General features: G+C 44.7%; 1 protein-coding gene across 1 annotated transcript in view; it reads right to left on the reverse strand.

The window, feature by feature from the left end:
* EGFLAM (EGF like, fibronectin type III and laminin G domains) overlaps window positions 1–20,475 on the reverse strand; it is a 180,707-nt gene that overhangs the window by 95,861 nt on the left and 64,371 nt on the right. The window contains exons 4-6 of the mRNA XM_047868677.1: window positions 17,720–17,746; window positions 9,846–9,963; window positions 8,457–8,592 (exon numbers count right to left, since the gene is read on the reverse strand). Coding sequence (XP_047724633.1) covers window positions 8,457–8,592; window positions 9,846–9,963; window positions 17,720–17,746 — 281 coding nt within the window. The remainder of the gene's footprint in view (window positions 1–8,456; window positions 8,593–9,845; window positions 9,964–17,719; window positions 17,747–20,475) is intronic.

Below are 20,475 nucleotides of genomic sequence, written 5' to 3' on the forward strand. Positions count from 1 at the left end.
ACACAAAAAGTTGGCAATTCACTTCCATCTTATGAAGAGCTCCAAAACACAGGTTATCATTCAACATGAAATAAAATAACAATGGGAACTTCCAGTTAGTCTTATACATGAGGTATAAGCTTTGCCATCTACTGGTATTCCTCTTATGATAAGCAAACAAAAGCAATGAATAACTTGGGGTTGGGGGGAAAAAGAAGGCAGACATGTGTGAAGATCCCAGGTGGGTTTTGCCTGGCTTACACTTCTGCAGTTGGTAAGGTCGATCGTTGGTTACTGGCCTCTGAGATTAGTGGTAAAGGGTTCATTGAACCCCTGTGGCTCATGTGCCAACACATTTCCATTTCCAACACACGAAAAATCTTCAGCAAGCCACTTCTCTAAGTATGGTACACACAGCTTTTCATATTCACAAGCCTCCTGAGGTAGCCGTTATGGTCATCCTTACTTTACGGTGGAGGGAAATAAGGCTCAGAGAGGTTGAGGAGCTCATACGAGGTTCCAGCTAGTTTTGGCATTCTCTAGGTTCAATCCTGTGACTGTCATGTCCAAATGTTCATCAGCACCTATTTGACATATGGTATGTTTACCCCATGCTAGGTGTTAAATTCTACAAAGGGGAACACGTCAAGATGTTGCCCTCATGTCCTGGTGAGGAAGACCTTGAACAAGTAATTAACTACAAGTGTGTTGAGTGTTGCAAGCAAATGTTACAGGTGTATCTAACCTAGTCTGGGGAGGGGGCAGGGTTTCAAGGAAGGCTTCCTGGACAAGGTGGTATTTAAACAGGGGTCCTGAAGGCTGAACAAGAGATAGCTAGGCAAAGAGGTAGAAGAACTATCCTGGCTGAGAACAGCAAACATAAAGACTTCTAGCCAGGAAAGAACATGGCTCTGTACAAGAGCAGAAGAGATCTATCCCCAAAGTCACCATAGCGATGTTTCCTCCCATTGACTGAGCACATTTGGGAGCCAGGAGCTGTTCTGTACATTTCATGTGCATCAACTCATGTAAACAACTCCATGAGGTAAATAGATTGTTATCCTTATTCCTCTGTCTGAGACAAAGATAAGTTAAATAATCTACCTAAAATGACACAGCTTAAAAGTGGTGGAGGGAAGGGTTGGACCAGGGAGCTAACCCCCAAAGCCTATGCATTAAACTTCCAGTTTGTACTGCCTCACCTTTGTCACGAGGACAGCAAACCAGGGTGACTGGGTTCTAGAGCGCAGATGGTCCAGCCTTATTTATACACAAGGAAGCTAAGAATTAGAACTGAGCAACTCATGCCCAGGATTAGAGAGGCCAGCTCTGGGCTATGTCTTCTGATTCTACATTTGAACAAACTCTAACTTGAAAGATGAAACCAAGCATCAGACTAGAAGTCTCAATTCTTTTTTTTTTATTAAGTTTTTATTTTAGGGGCTCCCGGGCGGCTCAGTTGGTTAAATGACCAACTTCAGCTCAGGTCATGATCTCACAGATCATGAGTTCAAGCCCCATGTCAGGATCTGTGCTGACAGCTCAGAGCCTGGAGCCTGCTTCAGATTCTGTCTCCTTTGCTCTTTGCCCCTCCTCCACTCACGTTCTGTCTGTCTGTCTCTCTCTCAAAAATGAATAAATGTTAAATTTTTTTTTTTAATTTTTATTTTAATTCCAGTATAGTTACCATACAGTGTTAAATCAGCTTCAGGTGTCCAATACAGTGATTCAACACTTCTACACAACACCAGGTACTCATCACAACAAGTGCACTCCTTAATCCCTGTCACCATTTTCACCCATCTTCCCCACCCACCTCCCCTCCGTTTGTTCTCTAAAGTCTCAATTCTGAATGAGAAACTTTAACCTTCATAGGCCGTGACCTTCACCATGAGTCAAATCACATCATCCCTTAAAACTATTCAAGGAAAATCCATAATCCATTGAGCTTCTATTCTGAATCCCAGATTTCATCTTTATTTTAGTAACAGCCTTGACAAGGTAACTTCCTGCGAGCAAACTAATTAAATTCATTTGTTACTTGCAGACTAAGGAAGAGTTTTTGATAGGATGGAAAGACAGATGGCTTTGACAAAAATATCACTTTGTACAATAATTTAAAAAACCCACCCAAGTGTGTATGACCTTCAGATTCTCACGCGAAACCAATAGGTAGGCATTGCAATCGGCTTAGAAGCAGCCCTGTGTGACGATGAATTTTGCAAGTCTTATTATGGAAGGCATCTGCAAGAGACCAGGGAAGTATTTGAGCAGAAAGGTGTGAAAGGGAAAAGAGGGCAAGCATTGCTTTTTCTCATTTATTAGGATAACTGTCTTGGGCTGAGATTGAGATCAACAGTTCTTGACCAGCGTCCTTAATACATACACAGAAATAGTTTGAACTTTCACATGTACCCCCAATAAGCCAGTGTGGACTTTTTTTTTAAATTAAAAACAGCCACTATCATTTATATGTGGAATTTAAGAAACAAAACAAACAAGCAAGGGGAGAAAAGAGAGAGAGAGAGAGAGAGAGGCAAACCAAGAAACAGACTCTTAACTCTAGAGAACAAACTGAGGGTTACCAGAGGGGAGGGGAATGGGGGGGATGGGTGAAATAGGTGATGGGGATTAAGGAGTGCACTTGTCATCATGAGCACTAGGTACTGTGTGGAAATGTTGAACTTCTATATCGTATACCTACACCTAATATAACACTGCATGGTAACTATACTGGAATTAAAATTAAAACTCAAAAAGAAAACAGCCACTGAAAGCTTTAATCTACCCTTCCCAGCAACTGTCAATGCAAAACTCAAGCAATTTTAGCCCATCAGGTCACACTTGTAGAAAAACTATACTTAAGTTAAATGAAAACTGTTTTTCACCTGTAACCAATCTGATAGATAGCGTATGTGGGTCATGGCACCCCAAATGGAACATCAGAGATAGGGAATATTTTTCTAGGCCTTTAGTTTTCATTGCCACCACAGTATATATTTTTTGCTTATGAGAAAGGCACTTACCCTGGGGAAATTCTTAGGCAGGAGGAAAATTGCTCAGATATTTATAGCTAAAATATTTCAAAACATAGGTAGCTATATTTATGCTTGGTTCTTATTTTAATAAACAGTAAGGACTGCTGCCTCCAAAGAAATTTTCAGTATCACTTTAGAAAAAAAAAACTTCTCCTTCACCTCAAATGCATGGCTTTTCTGTTTTAAAAAAGCAGGTAAACGTTTGAAAGACATTGCAAAATATGTGACAGCCTAGGCTTACTTAGAATCGGCCTCTTCACATTTTTTTCTACACTAAAATAAAAAATCTACTGTTAGTGAGGAAGCAAATAAATAGCCCCCAGGCCAACTCTGGGGGAGATCAGATTACTCTCAACGAAAAGCTTCATCTTGCCTGAACCAGAGACTAAGACACTGAGAGCACCCCTTCAGGGTGGTCACCCTAAGGATGTCTTTCATTTTAAGGAGGTAGAAGCGGGATGAGAAACAAAATTTTGCTTGGTCCTAAGCCCATGACTCAAGACAGCATCATAAATATACAATGTCTACCTGAAATATCACCCAAACCAGCAAGTAAGCAGTCAGTACCCCCAGACTCTGGTCTAGTGTAATTCCTCAGGTTAAGCTTTTATCAGCCAGTTAAATCGTTTTTAAAAAGGTTTTTAGACTACTTCTTTTTAAAAATTTTTTAATGTTTATTTATCCTTGAGAGAGAGAGAGAGAGAGAGAGAGAGAGAGAGAGACAGAGTGTGAGCAGGGAAGGGGGAGAGAGAGAGAGGGAGACAGAATCCAAAGCAGGCTCCAGGCTCTGAGCTGTCAGCACAGAGCCCAACACGGGGCTTGAACTCTCGAACCGCAAGATCATGACCTGAGCTGAAGGCAGACACTCAACGGACTGAGCCACCCAGGGGCCCCTAGGCTATTATTTCTTAACAAAGCCTTTAATATCATCATCCTCATCGACTAAGAAGACCAACTGATGTGCCTACCAAGGCAGAGAGATGGAAGAGAAGCTGTTCTTCCAGGGACAGGACTGGGAAGAGAATTTCACATTAAGGTGGTTGAAATCTTGAGGTGAACTGATTTCTGGCGGTGAACTGATTTCTACAATTTCCTAGTGTTGGCTTGCCAAAGGCCTCCCTCTTGGATATAACAAGAAACTAAAGACCTGTCACAGGTGTTTCTGTACACAGGAGGTATCTGGGCAAAAAAGAATTTAATATTAAAATGAAGCAGACCTTTCTGGGGAAAATAGAATAATGACTAAAGACTCCCAGAAGCTTCTCATGCTAATTGCAGTTTCTGATTTAGCCCTCAGAAAAGCTCTCTCTAAACGGATCCTTGAGCACTCACGCGTAATGGGATAGACTCTGAGACGTTTACAAGTGGATATGGGGATTTTTTCTGCAGCCAAACATTAAATACCACGAGAAGCTGTGAAAGCTTTCTTTCTAGAACAACAGCAAACAGCAGCCTAAGATGAGGCTTCGTGTATCCTTACCAGCAGGGCTCTGGGCGGGCTGAGTCTACGCTTCCATTTCTTTTTTTTTTATTTTTTAGTTTTTAATGTTTATTTATTTTTTTGAGAGAGAGAGAGACAGAATGCGAGTGGTTAGGGGCAGAGAGAGAGGGAGACATAGAAGCAGAAGCAGGCTCCAGGCTCTGCGCTGTCAGCACAGAGCCCGCCCAACGTGGGGCTCAAACTCACGAGCTGTGAGATCATGACCTGAGCCGAAGTCGGACGCTCAACCGACTGAGCCGCCCAGGCGCCCCTATGCTTCCATTTCTGAAGGTGGATCACAGACATGAAAGGGATATAGGGCTTCACAAGAGTACTGAGCTGGAAGTCAGGAGACTTCCAATTTTGACTCTGTTCCCAACCAGTCATTTTACCTTGGCAAAGCAGCTTAAGCAACTGAGTCTCAACTTCTTTCTTTGTCACAAAGAAGCAGTAGTGTGGAGGGGAGGAAACTAACAGATACTCAATATCTGCGAAACACTTTATGAAGACAGTAACCAACAATTTTCCAATGAGAATTACATCAGCTTGGTATCACATACGAGGAAGTGGAGGTTCTGAGATACAATCATTTGACCAAAGCTACATATTCGGGAAGAAAACAGAGAGGCAGAATTCCTAGTATAGGGGCTGGGAATAGGGGTCAGCTTTCCCCATTCTGCCATGTTCCATTTGAAACGCCAAGATGTCCAAGAGTTTTAAATTCAAAGTTAGCTTTTCAGACAACGTGGTAAAGTTATACTGGTCAAGACAAATAGATTTTTTTTAAAAAATTAAGAGTTGAGGGGCGCCTGGGTGGCGCAGTCGGTTAAGCGTCCGACTTCAGCCAGGTCACGATCTCACGGTCCGTGAGTTCGAGCCCCGCGTCGGGCTCTGGGCTGATGGCTCAGAGCCTGGAGCCTGTTTCCGATTCTGTGTCTCCCTCTCTCTCTGCCCCTCCCCCGTTCATGCTCTGTCTCTCTCTGTCCCAAAAATAAATAAACGTTAAAAAAAAAAATTAAAAAAAAATAATAAATAATTAAGAGTTGTTAGAATGGTATATAATTTTTAAATGTGTGTACATACAAATTGGGGACCTGAGCCCTCAAACGTTAGAGACTTGTTTTCAATGTTAAAATGCATTTTTGTTGGTGACGAAGTATAATTATTACACGTAGGTACATAACACCCATATATATCTTACACTTTTGTAGGTTTTAATATCTACAAAGTTCCCTCTCATATGTGATTTCAGTTGATCCTCCTGACCACCCACTGTAAGGCTGGAAGGTTTTCACCCATCTAAGTGCAGATAAGGACTGGCAGTCAACGTCTGGGGGCTCCAAGTCACCTCCCTTTGTCCCACTTCTGGTTGCAGCAGCAGCTGGGGGTGGAAAGTTTCATGTGAGCTCAGATTTGCCTTACAGACCAGGATTCAACCTCAATCACCTGCTGTGCTCATATCACACCTTCTTCTATCCCGAGATCCTTGTCCTTAATCTACATGCTGGCAGAGCCTAGAAATATGGGAAGTTATGCCCCTGAAGGAAACCCTCAATCAACAGAGGAGAATGGAAGCCAGTGGGTAAATGGCTCCTGTCCTTTGAGAGGGATTCTGCATACTTCAAAGAGTGCTCAGTGGGATCAAACCTCCATAGAAGCCCCTGCTACCTCTAGAAATGACTTCAGCGACATAGTTATTCATCCTCCTTCCCTGTCTCACCCTTTCCACTTTCTCATTCCTGCTTCCAAATAAAATAAACCACTTACACTCTAGCCCTTGTACCAGGCTATCCTGTGGGGGAGCCCAAACTACAAGAGGGACTGAAGTATCAGGGCTGGAAGTGATCGGCGCAGGGCCTCCTGGCCGGCAGGTAGTGGAGGCAGGGCTCTCTTCCGGTTCTTCTGGTTCGAATCCCAGCGAGTCACTTTCATCGTCCACTTTCAGTTGTGCACACAAGTTAAGAAGCTGCAATGTCTACCTTTTGTCAATATGCCAGACTTAAAAAAAGTTTTAAAAATACATGTTTTAGCTCACAATTAAAAATAAATGGTAGCCATCATCTTTGCTGGTGGTTATACAGACAGTCTGCTGGGCTCGCGGGAAAAAAAAAAATTGCATTTCCCCAAATTTCAAAGTACTACATTTTGCTTTGGGTGTGCTAGACAGAAATGCATCACAAATGAATGAATGTGCATCAGAAATGTTAAGTTTCAGCCCAAGTTTTACAGATGAGCAAGCCGAAGTTTTAGGACTTTCAGTGTTTCATGTTTACTCTCGGAATGAGCATTAGAATCTCTTCTATTCCAGGCACACCCCAGCTTTGCCTACCAAATTTGTTCAACAGCAGCAGGTTTGCCGATTATCCTCAAGGATGAGCATCAGTCTGGAACTTTGCAGTGGGCGTCGTTTCCTTCCTCTAATTTTCTCAGGATCTCTTCTTCCCTCTTTCATTAATAGCACCACAATTTTCCTTTGAGGAGCCAACCCTCCCGAACTCTCTCCACCCGTGTACTTCAGGTACGAATGACCCACCAGTTCCAGAGCTCAGAATATGACAAATGTTTGCCCAATTAGGGTAGCCTCCTCCCTGGCCACAGTGACTGGCTCAGAGAATGGAGAGGAACCCAACCCTGGCCAACTAAGGTGAACACTGAGACTCGAGTGGGTCCACTGAGAAATGACCACTCTTTTCCTGTGGGGAGCTACGCTAGTGGGTGGCAAGTCTTCAGTGCCTGGTGGCCGTCTTGCCACATCAGAAAAACCTTCTTGAAAATGAAGCCAATACAGGGGAAAGCATAGCACAGAGATGGACGGAGACAAATGGCTGCTCTGAACAGATCACATCTTCCCTGAATCTGGATTTTCCACCGGACTTTAGAGTCACAGGAGTCAACATAGAACTGCCTCGTCTTCTTCCAGGCTTCTGCCACTTGCAAGTCAATAAGTCCTGCCTGAAACCAGCTCTGTCCTCAGGCATTAAAGGGACTCCGTGCAGAGCGCTTCTCTGAAGAAACAAGTATCTATTTTTCACTACCAAGGAATAGGCAAGGAAGTCAAGCCACAGAGCAGAGCTAATCAAATCTTGGCAGAATCATCTGTCCCAGCGTCAGAAAGCCTCAGAAATGAGGTGCTGAACTAGTCCCTTTATGAATCAGGAAGCAGCAGGCTTTAGACAAATCCCGCCTTTAATGTAGAGAATACTAACTATGCAGACGTTTCCATCAGCCAGGTGCTCAGTTCACACTCCAGCTGTTACTGGAGTCAGAGAAAGGACCTTAGATTAGGAATTCTTTTTGCTTGGTGTGTGTGGGGGTGGGGGGAGCACGTGCACATTGTTTTTGTTTGGTTTAGTTTTACTTATTTTTGCTTAAAACTACATAGCAGCATTGAGAATCCATGTTTTTATATCTGTAAGCTTTCGGAAGAATTTCTTGTCACTCTTGTACCCTCTGATAAAGCTGAATAACAAGAACTGGAGAGGCAGACGAGAGAAAAAAACTGAAACTGAACCAAGAAACCGGCCCCACAGCAAATCAGGATGTGAAGGAAACAATGACTTATCGATGTTTTTCCCCCCTCCCTCAAGAAAAATCACCATCAGGTATTTATTTCAGATGTAATGTTGCAAAGCCAGGGAGGCGGGTTTCAAGAGTGAAAATGCAGGCAGGCTTGTTGGCAAATGATGCCTTGCGAGTTTTTAGAGCTTAAGATAGTCCTGACTGTGAAGGGGAAATGCGGCAGAGTATGGTGAGTGCAGATGGGTTTACCAGATGACCTGGCTCCAAAGAGGAGTGGGGACAGGAGCTGGCCCAAGGGCCGAGTAAAAATGCAGGTCCTCAAGCCTTTGTCATCTCTTAAAGACACAGACAGCAGAGACGGCTCTCCATGTAGCATCCTATCGCGCTTGGAATACCCAAGGTCGATACATATGGCTTTTAAATGTGACACACAAACTTACCTGATGAATTCCACAGAATAGTACTGAATTGGGGAGCTTCCTTCGCTCTTTCCAGGTTTCCAAGAGAGGGCTACCTCAGAATCAGAGACCACAGTGACATGTGGCTGCTGGGGTGCTGATGGAGGCAGGCAGGAATCTAGGTGGGACAGCAAACACCTAGAGTTGGCGGTGGTCTTTGCTGCTGGGGATGTTTAATATATAAAAAGCTTGTGCTTCCCATTGCCTAAAGATCTCTGTTCAGAACAGCCTCAAAATCCAAACCAAACACAAAAAATAATCACAACTGGATTCACCATGTAAGGTTTGAGATACTAAAAGTTGGTCTTCCCTTCTTCCCCCAGCCTCCTGGCTGAAAATCCAACTAAATTATGTTAGTTTTAGTTTTAGTCCCTCCTGGCCCCGGGACACACAATGGTGTGTACCCTTTAAAACCCTCAACCACACTCCCACCTCCTGGTAACCTTTCATCTCTGTTTGCAGGTTGGAATTGATACCTGCAAGGAAAATTGAATGCAGAGCATTGCTGTCACTTACATTCAGTTCTTCTGTGTGTGTATGTGTATGTTGTGTGTGTGTTTTGCCTTGACCATCAGAATGCATCCTAAAGGTAGGACATTTGGGAAATACCCTCATGGGTAAAGATGTAAGAGTCACCCATGATCCTATCACCCCAAGGTAACTGCTATTACTCTTCATATCTAGACTTTCACATCTCCCGGCCTTTGTTTACACTATTGCTTATGCCAGAAACATTTTTTGCTGTCTTCTCTTGCTAGCAGGATCTTATGTAGTTTTCAAAGTTCGGGCCCCAAATATGGATCTTTCTAAAACCCTCCCTGATCCCTGGAGTAGGGGAGATGCTCCCTCCTGAGTGCTCCAGAGCCCTTTGCGCAGACCTCAGATGCCCTGGATCTACTCACCTGTCATTTGCCTCTCCCTCCACAATGAGCTTGTGAGCAATAATGATTGAGTAACCTTGGTCTCCCACTGTCCAGCACAGTGCCACATCAATGAGCCTTTGTTGGGTTCCCTTTGCCTGTAAATCTCTTCTCCCACTGTCCTTCCTCCCCTTTCTGATTCCCACTTACTGGTCAGACCTTCACTTAGCAGTCACCTCCCCAGAGAATTCTTACCTCACCCCTACATGGGGTCTCCATTTGTACGTTCTTACAGCATTTACCACAATCTGTGACTGCACATTAACTAGGTAATATCTTCACCCACCTCATTGAGTTCCGAGAGGGCAAAGGCTGTGCCTAGTTTTGTTCACCGCCAGAGCCCAGCATGGTGCCTGGCACACAGTAGGTCCTCATTGATACATACTGAAGGAAGGAAGGAATGAATAGCACCCATCGCTTTCCTAATCTTAATGAATTGAACCCATTTTACCTTGGGGCAAAGTAGTAACGTGCCGAGGAGAGCTAAGCCGTCCTTTGCCAGTCTGGCTGTAAGCTGCTACACTCACTCGATATTCAGTGCCTGGTTTCAAGTCTCCGATCACTTCCTCCTGTCAATGACCAAATGGGAAATGTGTCAATGACCAGAAGTCCTAGTAGAGCAAACCAGACAATTTCCATGAGGGCTGCATCTCAAGGCCCCTGTGAAACTACAGGGGACAGAGACCCTTTTGCCGTCTCTAGGGTTGGCCAAGTTTTAAAATTTGCAGAAAGGAAAACACCATCACATATTTCCCACAACTAGAGAATTACCCTTTACTGGAATCTATACACTGTTCTAGAACTAAGACTCATTCTCCCTATCAGATATGACTTTTAACAGTTGAGTTCTTTGATCAGAGTACTGGGCTGCTAAAATCGAAGTAACAATCTTTTTGAGGGTCCGAACCCACCAGTTCTTTCTCTCCACTTGCACGACACAGATGTTCAGAGACTAGCCACAACAGCAAACTGACGTCTTGATTTGTACTAAAGTGGGGACTCCAAGTTTGGTTCTCAAATTTTAAAGGGCATCAGAATCTCTAAGAAGGCTAAATCGTTGGGTCTGGCCCCCACCCACCCCCCAGGGTTTCTGACTCAGTACCTCTGGGAAGGGGCCTGAAAATGTGCATTTCTAAGAAGTCTCCAAATGCTGCTGCTGGTCCAGGGACCCCACATTGATGAAGGGCGTATATGAACTTCACCTACACAAATGGCCCTGACCAGAAAGCCCCAGCTGAAGAACACTTACTCCACTTTAGGCTTTGGCAAAAGCAGTATGTCCCTGGGACTACAGTGCTGCGCAGTAAGTGGGAGTCTGGGTCTCACTGGTCCCAGCATACTGTAGCGGAAAGGACACTGGCTTTGGAATCAACGAGTCCTGGGCTTGAATCCTGATCCTGCCACTTATTCCTAGCCGTGGCCTTGATGTCACATCCCCTGAGCCTCAGCTTCTTCCTCTATAAAATGGAGATGATATGTAACAATCCTGCAGAACTATACTACTTGGGATAATGTGTGTAAAGTGGCTGGTACCGAAGCCGTCCTCAAGAAACGGTGGTAATGGCTGCTGACTTGAGTGTGTGGGGCCCTTGCTCTTCTCTGCGTAGCTAGGCTCCAACACTTCTCTGAGACCCAAATCTTCCCCACTACTCCTGACCACCCGACCTGATCTTACCCTACCAACTGTTCTGCCACTAATCTAGTACTTTCCTCTACTACAAACCATGTGCTACTATTTCTCCTATGGGATTGTCAGCGACTTGAGAGCAGGGATCCTGCCTTGTGTTTCCTCGTAACCTCTTCTGCAGATGACCAAACCTTCTTCACTGTTGCTAAGGAGAATTCACCCACTGATCAAAAAAACTTTTAAGGCATTCAACAAATAGTTACCGAAGACATACTACAGTAGTTCTTAACTTTGAGTGCACGTTAGAATCGCTAAAAATGACCAGTGCCTGGACTCCACTCCAGACTACCTACATCAGAGTCCATGGAAGGCTGGGCTCTGGTGGTCAGTTTAAAGCCCTCAGCTCAGGCTAATGGGCAGCCTGGTGTAGGAACCCCTGGTCCAGGGCTTGGCTCCTCCCCTGTGCTCTGAATTATATCCGTTGTCCACCTTCTGTAACTCCATCCCCTCTCTTACCTCCCTGGTCCTTCTCTATTTACTGTGTTCATCTCTCCCACCTTAAAAATGGTCAGCACGCATATACCCACCTCCTCTCTACAGGGGCAGGGGTTACCTCCACTTTCTCTCCTCCGATTCACTCCTCACCAGGCCTCTCTACACTATAAACCTATTGAGATGCTCTTACCAAAGTTACTACATAACTCTGTAGTAAACCCAATGGAAATGACTCTCCATGCATGACTTTTTGCACCTTTCAATACTGTTGCTTATCCTTGCTTCTTAAATTTCTTGGTTCCCTTGGAAGCCTTCTTGGCTCCTTCTTGGTCTCCTTCTACTTCTCTCATTGCTCCTTCTCAATATTCTCCACCCACTCCCTACTCTCTGCTTGCCCCGTACGTGTTGGTCCTTCTCAGGGACTCACCCCTCACCATCTTGCCCTCTCACTCTGTAGTCTTGCTTGGGGCAGCTCATCTACTACGTCCTTAGCTTCTGGCACCACCTTCACTTGACATCTTCCAAATCTGCCTCTCAGTTCTGACCTGCCTCTTGATGTCCAGACATGGGTTTGTAACTGTCTCTAGGACATCTCTACCCAACAACACCAAGCCACTCAAGTTCGACATAACCAAAGCTCAACTAATCGTTCCTCCTCCTGCTACTGAAAACCAAATAAGAAACTGCCTCCCCTCTTGTGCTCTCTCTCCTCATTACCCAAACCACAAGTTCTTGACACTTGCCCCTTTGTGTTCACCCCTCCTCTCTAACCACCATTCAGTCAGTTACCAATACAGGCACCAGGACTCTTTCACATCACTGGAATCTATTTCGATCTATCCTCATGGCCACTTAAGCGCAAGTCCTCATAATTTTGACAGTGGGTTCAATTCTCCCTGCCACCCACGCTGCCTCCATCACCAGCGTAGACTCCACCTGCTACAGTTATGTTCCTAAACGTCAAATCTGAGCCTGTCACTTCCCATTTAAAAATCCCCTTAGAATAGCCTAGTGTGTCCCCCTGTTCATCCTTCCAGCATCATCTCATGCCTCTTCCCTTCCTTGCATTCTGTATTCCAGGCATACTTCAGAACTTGGCAGGGCGCAAATTTATGCCATTCAATTCCTTGCCTCTGGGCCTTTGAACCTGCTGCTCCCTCCACATGAAATGCCCTTCTCTCCACTCTTGCCTGGCTCACCCCTGCTCATCCTTCATGACTCAGTTCAGCTGAGACATTACCTCATTTCTCTGACCCCCAGCCTCCAGTCTGGTTAGGCCCCCCTCCTCTGTGCTTCCCTGGCGTCCTTGGTGTACCTCAATCTTAGCACCACTCACCTTAGATTGTAATTGTCTGTTTATTTGTCACCTCCTCCCCACCCACTTGAGGGAAGGAGCAAGTCCTTAGTCCTCTGGAAACCTAAAGCTTAGAATAGTTTTACCAGACAGGTAGCAAATACTCAAGCAATGCTTTCTTATGAATGAATAAATGAATGAAGGAAAAGTGAATGAATGAAAGAAATCAAATCAAGGCATCCAATACAAGCAGATTACCTTATCAAGAACCAGCTTCTACTACTGAATCCTCCGTCCCAGTACCTCTGTCCCAGTCCCTGGAGTTAGCAACTCCAGCAACAAGGCTGACTTCCTCTTACCTACTTCCTTCCACCCACCTCCACATGCCTTTCAGATCTGCTCCCTTCTTCCACTTCCTCTGAATCCTTACCTGGGCCATTTCTCCAGCCTCCCTGAAGGTTTCTGTCTCCAATCTTCCTCTCCCTTCCACTCTGACCCCCGCCATCCTACATGCAGCTACACAAGGGGTCGTGGCTGAACGTATGGACCTCACTCCAAAGCCCCCTTTCTGCCCTAATTCTCTGCATCTGTGCACCCTAGTTCCACTATCTGTCCCCTGGGTCCATGGCTAGTCAGAAATTAAGGGACTGGTGGTACCAAGTGGATATAAGGCTTCTCATTCTCTCATAGGCTATGACTAGGCTGTTCCTATGACAGTAAAAAATATACTTTCAAACCAATACCCTCACAGCCTTTTGCTTTAGGATCCTTTTCTCCCATGAAGTCTATATGCTATATGACATATGAGAGGAGTGGTGTGGTTATAGATTATTAAAGATATTGGCTATGAGCCAGTAGCAAATACAACTACAATTAGCATGTATTATTGTGTGTTTTCTCTGTTCCAGGAACACATAGCCTGATTTAAATCTTCCTTCAGTCATATGTGGGAGATAGCACTCTTATTTTCATTTATAAGGGAGAAAACAGAATCTCTGAAAAGTTAATGATTTGCTCAAGGACATGAATTTATTAAGTGACAAAGTGGGGATTTGAATTCCGCTTTGTTTGACTCCAAAGCCAAGTTCTAACTCGGTAATACATGTACAAAAAATATTAAATATATTTAAATTTTTTTAATGTTTATTTATTTTTGAGAGAAAGAGGGAGAGAGAGAGAGAGTGGGGGAGGGGCAGAGAGAGAGAGAGAGAGGAAGATACAGAATCCAAAGCAGGCTCCAGGCTCCAAGCTGTCAGCACAGAGCCCGATGCGGGACTCAAACTCACCAACTGTGAGATCATGACCTGAGCCAAAGTCAGATGCCCAACCGACTGAGCCACCCAGTTGCCCCTTAAATATATGTAAATCAATGAAAAATACTTAGCATAAACACTGAAGACCAGATTACTGCACAGAAGTTTGTGTACCAAAAATTTTTAAGTTATCATTGAAAACCAAAAGACATTAGACTTGTCGAAGTTGCTTATGTAGCTTGAAAAACAAACTTTTTTATATATGGAAGAGTAGTCCTACCTTCAGCCCGGGTATATTGACAGATAGATAGAAGGTGGCCCTCCCAGAAGCCAACTTTTTCCAGTCTTTTCCTGTGTCTTTCCTGTTTTGACTAGCTGGTTAGTTGGCAGGAGGGAGTGAGGGTCAAGGGCACTGAGTAGCTGGGGCCATGGAAAGAGGAGCTGGACTCAGTGATTTAACCATCACTTCTTCCTCTGACATAAATCGTCCCAAATGAAACCTCTCACTATATTGTGACTAGTGATAACCCTTGGATTCTTTATGAAAATACCACAGAAATCCACAAATCTTTCCACTTCCATCCTTAAGTGTCTTATAATGATTTGCATCAAATTAAATAAGATGCTGTATATGCACTTTCTGAAGTAGAAAAACAAAGTGTTTTGTTTTTTGCCTTGTGGAAGTTTAAGAATAAGTCAAAATTCTTATCTCCCTTGGCTTTTATTTCTATACAAGACAGTGAAAGACAGTGAGGGAAATTGCCTTCTTGGAGTAGAGTCCAGAGTGAATTCAGCAGTCCTCACTGCCCCCTTCCCACACCCTTTTTGGGGGGTGAGGAGGCAAGGCTGGATGCTTTGTTGCAAAATAACCCTGCTTTGTGTTTGTCTAGCCCTTTCTGAAATGCAAAACCCCTTCCAAAAGCTGCCTCCCTTGTCTTCTCAGCACCCCCAATGGTTGTCATGAGATCAGAGAATTCACATCTCTGATAGAAAAAAACAAGGCTAGTTAGTTCACTGAGCCCAAGAAGAAAGCTCAATGACATATAGAACAACAATGGGTCTGGTTTCCCTCATACATACCATAATTTAATATGCTTCTAACTGCCCAACTCTCAAACATAGCATATCAAATTTTCAGGCTATTAATCTGTTTTTCAGATGTCCAGCTGCCTTACCCACATCTGCTTTACCGTGCCATTCCTCTAGTCACAGTCTGTGACAGGGATGACTGTTTCCTCATATCCATTTTCTCCTTTCTTATAATAGAACCCCTGTATATCAGTTGGCCCATCACCACTCAAGGATTACATATCCCAGCGTCTTTTGCATCTAGCTGTGGCCATGTGGCTAAAGTCGGTCCAACAGAATTTGAGTTAAAATAATGAGGGCAATTTCTGAGTTATCCCTTAATAGGAAGGGCTGTGTACCCTTTCCTTGTTTCCTCATCCAGTGGCTAGAATGTGGATGTTATCAGTGAGCCAATTTGGACCATGGGAAGGAGGGCCAAAGGGGTTGGCAGGACAATGAGATGGAAGGATTCTGGGTCTCTGATGGAGAGAAGCCACCAAAACTGGTTATATCCAGACAGGTTATATCCTGAAGGAAACATGAATGCACATCTTGTTAGAATCACTATTATCTTGGGATTTTGAACTGTTAGATTTTTATCTTAATTAATACCTGACCCAATGTACAAAAATAATCTGGATAGCTATGTACAAGGAGCCCCTCAAAAGATGGGACTATTCTTAACTGAATACTTCTTGCTTTGCGATGACAAAACCATGCTGAATGGCTCTGAACTTAAATCTCTGACCCTGATTTCAGATTCTATCTTTACCCCCTTCCATGCCATACTTTTCTCCTATGGCTGGAAACCCAGGTCATTTGTTTCCAGGAATGAAGCTCTATGTTTTCTCATTTACTGGTCCAGACAGGTAGCTACTATTCCGTAAGGGAATCCAGTGAGCATTGCTGGAAGAAAGCACAAAGTGGGAGAGCACTGGACCGGGAGCCAGGAGACCCTGGTTCTGCTACCAAATAGCTTTGCAATCTTGGAGATGCCACTTAACCTCTCTGGGCCAAAGTTTCAACACTAAAATACTACGATTGCTCTAAAATGACCTTGTTGGTAGGTAGTAACCTTGGATGCAGCTTCACAGTTGACTTCACAAGTCAAGGCTCGGCCTTGGTTGCCTTGGTAGAAGTTGAGAATATCTAGCATCATGGCATGGGAGCACCAGAGAAATAGAAAAATGCTATCTTCCAAACATTCTTTTTCCAATGGCCCTGATGAAAGCTATTCAGGCCAGAGTGGAGGGAAAAATTGGGGGATTCTATTCCCTTAGAGGTCACAGAAAGCTAGAAAGTATCTTCCAGGGTTTCACAGAAAGGGCAGCATTGACTTTGGGACTGAACACATCTTCCTTGTATGGGTCTGTCCTGTGAACCGCAGGAAAGCAGCATCCCTGAAGCTTGTCCACTAAAATGCCCACACTTAGGCCCATTTGCCCCATAAGAACTAAGAAACTCCCAGTTGGGAACCATTACTAGGCCACCCCTTCATTTTACAGTCAAAGAGAGATTAGATCCAGAGGGGTTCAGTAACCTTGCCTAAGATTATCCTTGCTCTGGTGAAGGAAGGAGCTGGGACTCCATGCAAGTCTCATGATTCTTGCCTACGTCTTCTCTCTGCATCCTGGGATAAGACCCAAGTGCAATCACTACTGTGGGTCAACCAGACCAGTGGACTCCAAAGCAGGGTGATAGTGTATCTCCCTGGGTGAATAAGACAATGTCCTGGGATGACAGAAGAAAAGCACTTTCTATTTTTGTTTTATTTCCTCCTTTAAATCCTGTGGAACTTTACAATGTACATAATTTATTAGTAGAGTAGCATGTGTATAATTTACAACCATACACACACACACACACACACACACACACACTCAAATATTTTTCAACCAATCGTATGCATGATCCGAAAGTGTGGAGCCCACCAGTTTAAGCATTCATTTCCACTTCTAACCCTAAAAAGGACCAGATTGCCCTGGTTTATTTTACTACTTATTTTTCCAGGTTGGAACCTGCAAGTTGTTCTTCTAAGTGTCAAATGCTAACCAAATCAGAATCCTCCATGTAGGCAGATTATCAGAGGATACGACCAGTGGTCAACCTGATCTTCTGTTTGGCATTAAATCCAGCAAGCCAAGCAGTTTTAGGTGACCTGGTCCTGACGTACTGGGAAGGTCTGGAATCACTAGAGGCAGCGAGGAAAGGAGAAGGGAAAAGATGGGTGAGGGGAAGCACCTCCACAGCGATGCTCTCTAGTTTAAACACCTTCTCTCCTTTTCAGTCTTGCTCACCTAGTCTTGGAACAGAGCTTAAATTACTTCAACCTTTAAAAATGTTCCTCTTAACCTTACTCTGCCACGTGAGATGAAGCAACACATAAGAGAATAAAAGCGACTTCTTTCTAAATGATCGAACATTCATCTAATATGCTCTGTGGTCCCTGCTTACACTGGAGCTAAGCACTCTCCCCCTTGGGCCTTAATCAGTATGACCGAGATGCAGGAAAATCAACATTCTGATGAAAAGAGACCCCCTGAATCCTGGGTTGGGGCAAGGGTATAACCTTTCCAAAGCATACTTACAAAAATCACCTGACGATCGGATTGTCCCTGCAGAGGAAAAAAAACAAACAAAACAACATGAAAGGAAAGTAAAACTTATAGGTCTAAAATGAAGCCCCTTCTACAGACAGCCAAGGGCAGCAAACACACATCTTCCCATCTGAACTCCCTTGACCGCTCACTCAGTTCTTGTTCCATGAGCGCTGTGGTACTGAGGGCTCTCCGCCCATGACCTTATTTGGCAATCACCGCATCCTTGTGCTACAGGCTGGTATGATACGGTACAGAGGTTCCCAAACTTTCTATGTTCACAGCACCTTTGCTGTCTCAGTAATATTTTTACAGCACCTCTCAGGCCAAAGAAATGCCTAAGTGTTCCATTTGTTTGGTAGTTACACCCAAACAGCTTGGCATTAGTAGTTCACACAGATGTCACTCTTTCCCTTGAAAAGTTGAGACATTCCACAGTATCCCTGAGAGGTTGGTGCAGAGCCCTGGACACCCTGGCACACAGTTTGGGAACCACAGATACACTCCCTATAATACAGTTATTATGTGGATCCCCGTTTTGTCCATGAGGGAACTGAGATCCAGTAAGGTTAGCTTGTTGTAATACAGCATCTGAATGCAAGTCTCTGAACCCAGAATCACTCTGCTATACCAGACCCCTCCCCTCTTCCTGACTCACTGCCTGTAGGTCTAGGCATTATTTCTCTTCCCATTCTGTATATTCTGCGCCTCCCCGCATCTCCCTACCTAAACACACAAGCACACGGGCATGTACACACACACAAACTTGTCCTCTTTGTTCAAACCATTCCCTTTGACTTCAGTGCACCTCCCTCTCGTCTGCCTTCCAGAAACTGTCCCTGCTTCAATTCTCTGCACCTACTTTGACCACTTGTTTTTATACTAAATCTTCCCTCTTCAAAACTTCAGTCTATTAAGCATGTTGGTCACATCCCGTCTTATGTTGCTCTCCAACTGGGTATCAGTAAGAATGTGATTTTCCCAGAGGACCGAAAGCTGCCGAGAAAGGGGGGTCTGTGTTGTCCTATGCTGGGTATACGGTAGCAGCTATGAAAGTTTGTTGAAATCAGCAAGGTATAATTTTTTTTTTAATTTTTTTTTTCAACGTTTATTTATTTTTGGGACAGAGAGAGACAGAGCATGAACGGGGGAGGGGCAGAGAGAGAGGGAGACACAGAATCGGAAACAGGCTCCAGGCTCTGAGCCATCAGCCCAGAGCCTGACGCGGGGCTCGAACTCACGGACCGTGAGATCGTGACCTGGCTGAAGTCGGACGCTTAACTGACTGCGCCACCCAGGCGCCCTGCAGCAAGGTATAATTTGATAGCACACTGTGAGGCCTGGATGTAATTAACAAACAGATCATATTTAACATAAAGGCAATGATCATCACGAATGATCATTAACACGTACCTGGCTTTACATTTTAACACCAAAGGCTTTTTTTTTTTTTTTTAACACCAAAGGTTTTTATTTTTGAGAGAGAGAGAGAGAGAGAGACAGAGTGCAGGCGGGGGAGGGGAAGAGACAGAGGGAGACACAGAATCTGAAGCAGGCTCCAGGCTCTGAGCTGTCGGCAAAGACCTGATGCAGGGCTTGAACTCACAGACGGTGAGATCGTGACCTGAGCCGCAGTCAAGACACTTAACCGACTGAGCTACCCAGGTGTCCGCCCACCAAAGGTGTTTACATACACCATTGTATTTGGAACTCACAACAATTATAGCCCTTTTGTGGGAGAAAGGAAAGGGTTAGTCAGATGAGGCACTCCGGCCGAAGTTACTCAACCTGTAAGTGCCAGAAGGATGTCTGGAAGCCCAGGGTGCCTATTTCCCTCCTGGCTCTCTGCTTCATGTATGCACTGCAGTGACCTCCCCAGAGATGCCAGTGTCCAGCCCAGCTCCATGTGATGGGTCAGGGACTGGATTCCAGAGGCACCGTCCAGACTCCCAGACACCTGTCACCAGCACTGTACCCTTGCTGCCTGGACTGTGGTGTAGGCAGAGCAGTGAGCCACACTCCCCTGCAAGATAGAAGGCTGGTGGCTGGGGACATTGCTGGCTCCTTGGTGGGGTCCAGATGCTTGTTGAAAGTTCCAGTGCTGCCGAGGTGAGACAGAACCTCTACTGGTGGCTTCCCACACGGGCTAAGCCAATCTCCCCTTTTAAGATAAAACCATAGCAGTTGGGATGGAGGGCTTCTGGGGCAAATGAGGAAAGCTGAAGCAAAAGTCTGAGACTAAAAGCCTACCGTGCAAAGGACAAGCAAGCTGCAAATGTGCATCTCTTCTTTTTGAAGAGCTTTGGTAAAAAAAACAGCCAACAGCCAGAGCAGGACTCTGAAGTCAGCCTGCCCTGGGTTTACGGTTGACTCTGTTACTCGCTAATGTATGATTTCGGGGAAATTATTTCACCTGTCTGAGTCTCAGTGTCCTTGTCAATAAAATGAGGTCGTAGATATTTGTGAATATGAAATGGAAAAATGAATATAAAGCATGAGGAATAGTGCCTGGCAGGTAACAGAGACCCAATGAGTGACGGCCACTTCTTCCCGGCGACAAATAGGTTTTCCACACACCAGCCTCGCGAACACTTACTAAGTAGGACTTACAAACAACCCCAGCACCACAGCCCCCATTACAGCAATCTTCTGGGCACTGGTGCTAACTGCTTGCAGAGCAACTCAAAAGGCTCTAGCCTGTAGGATAATTGTAGTAGAATGGGGAAGGAGGCAGAGAGTAGAGGAAA

Source organism: Prionailurus viverrinus, chromosome A1 (genome assembly GCF_022837055.1).
Source record: "Prionailurus viverrinus isolate Anna chromosome A1, UM_Priviv_1.0, whole genome shotgun sequence".
Classification (NCBI taxonomy): Eukaryota; Metazoa; Chordata; class Mammalia; order Carnivora; family Felidae; genus Prionailurus; species Prionailurus viverrinus.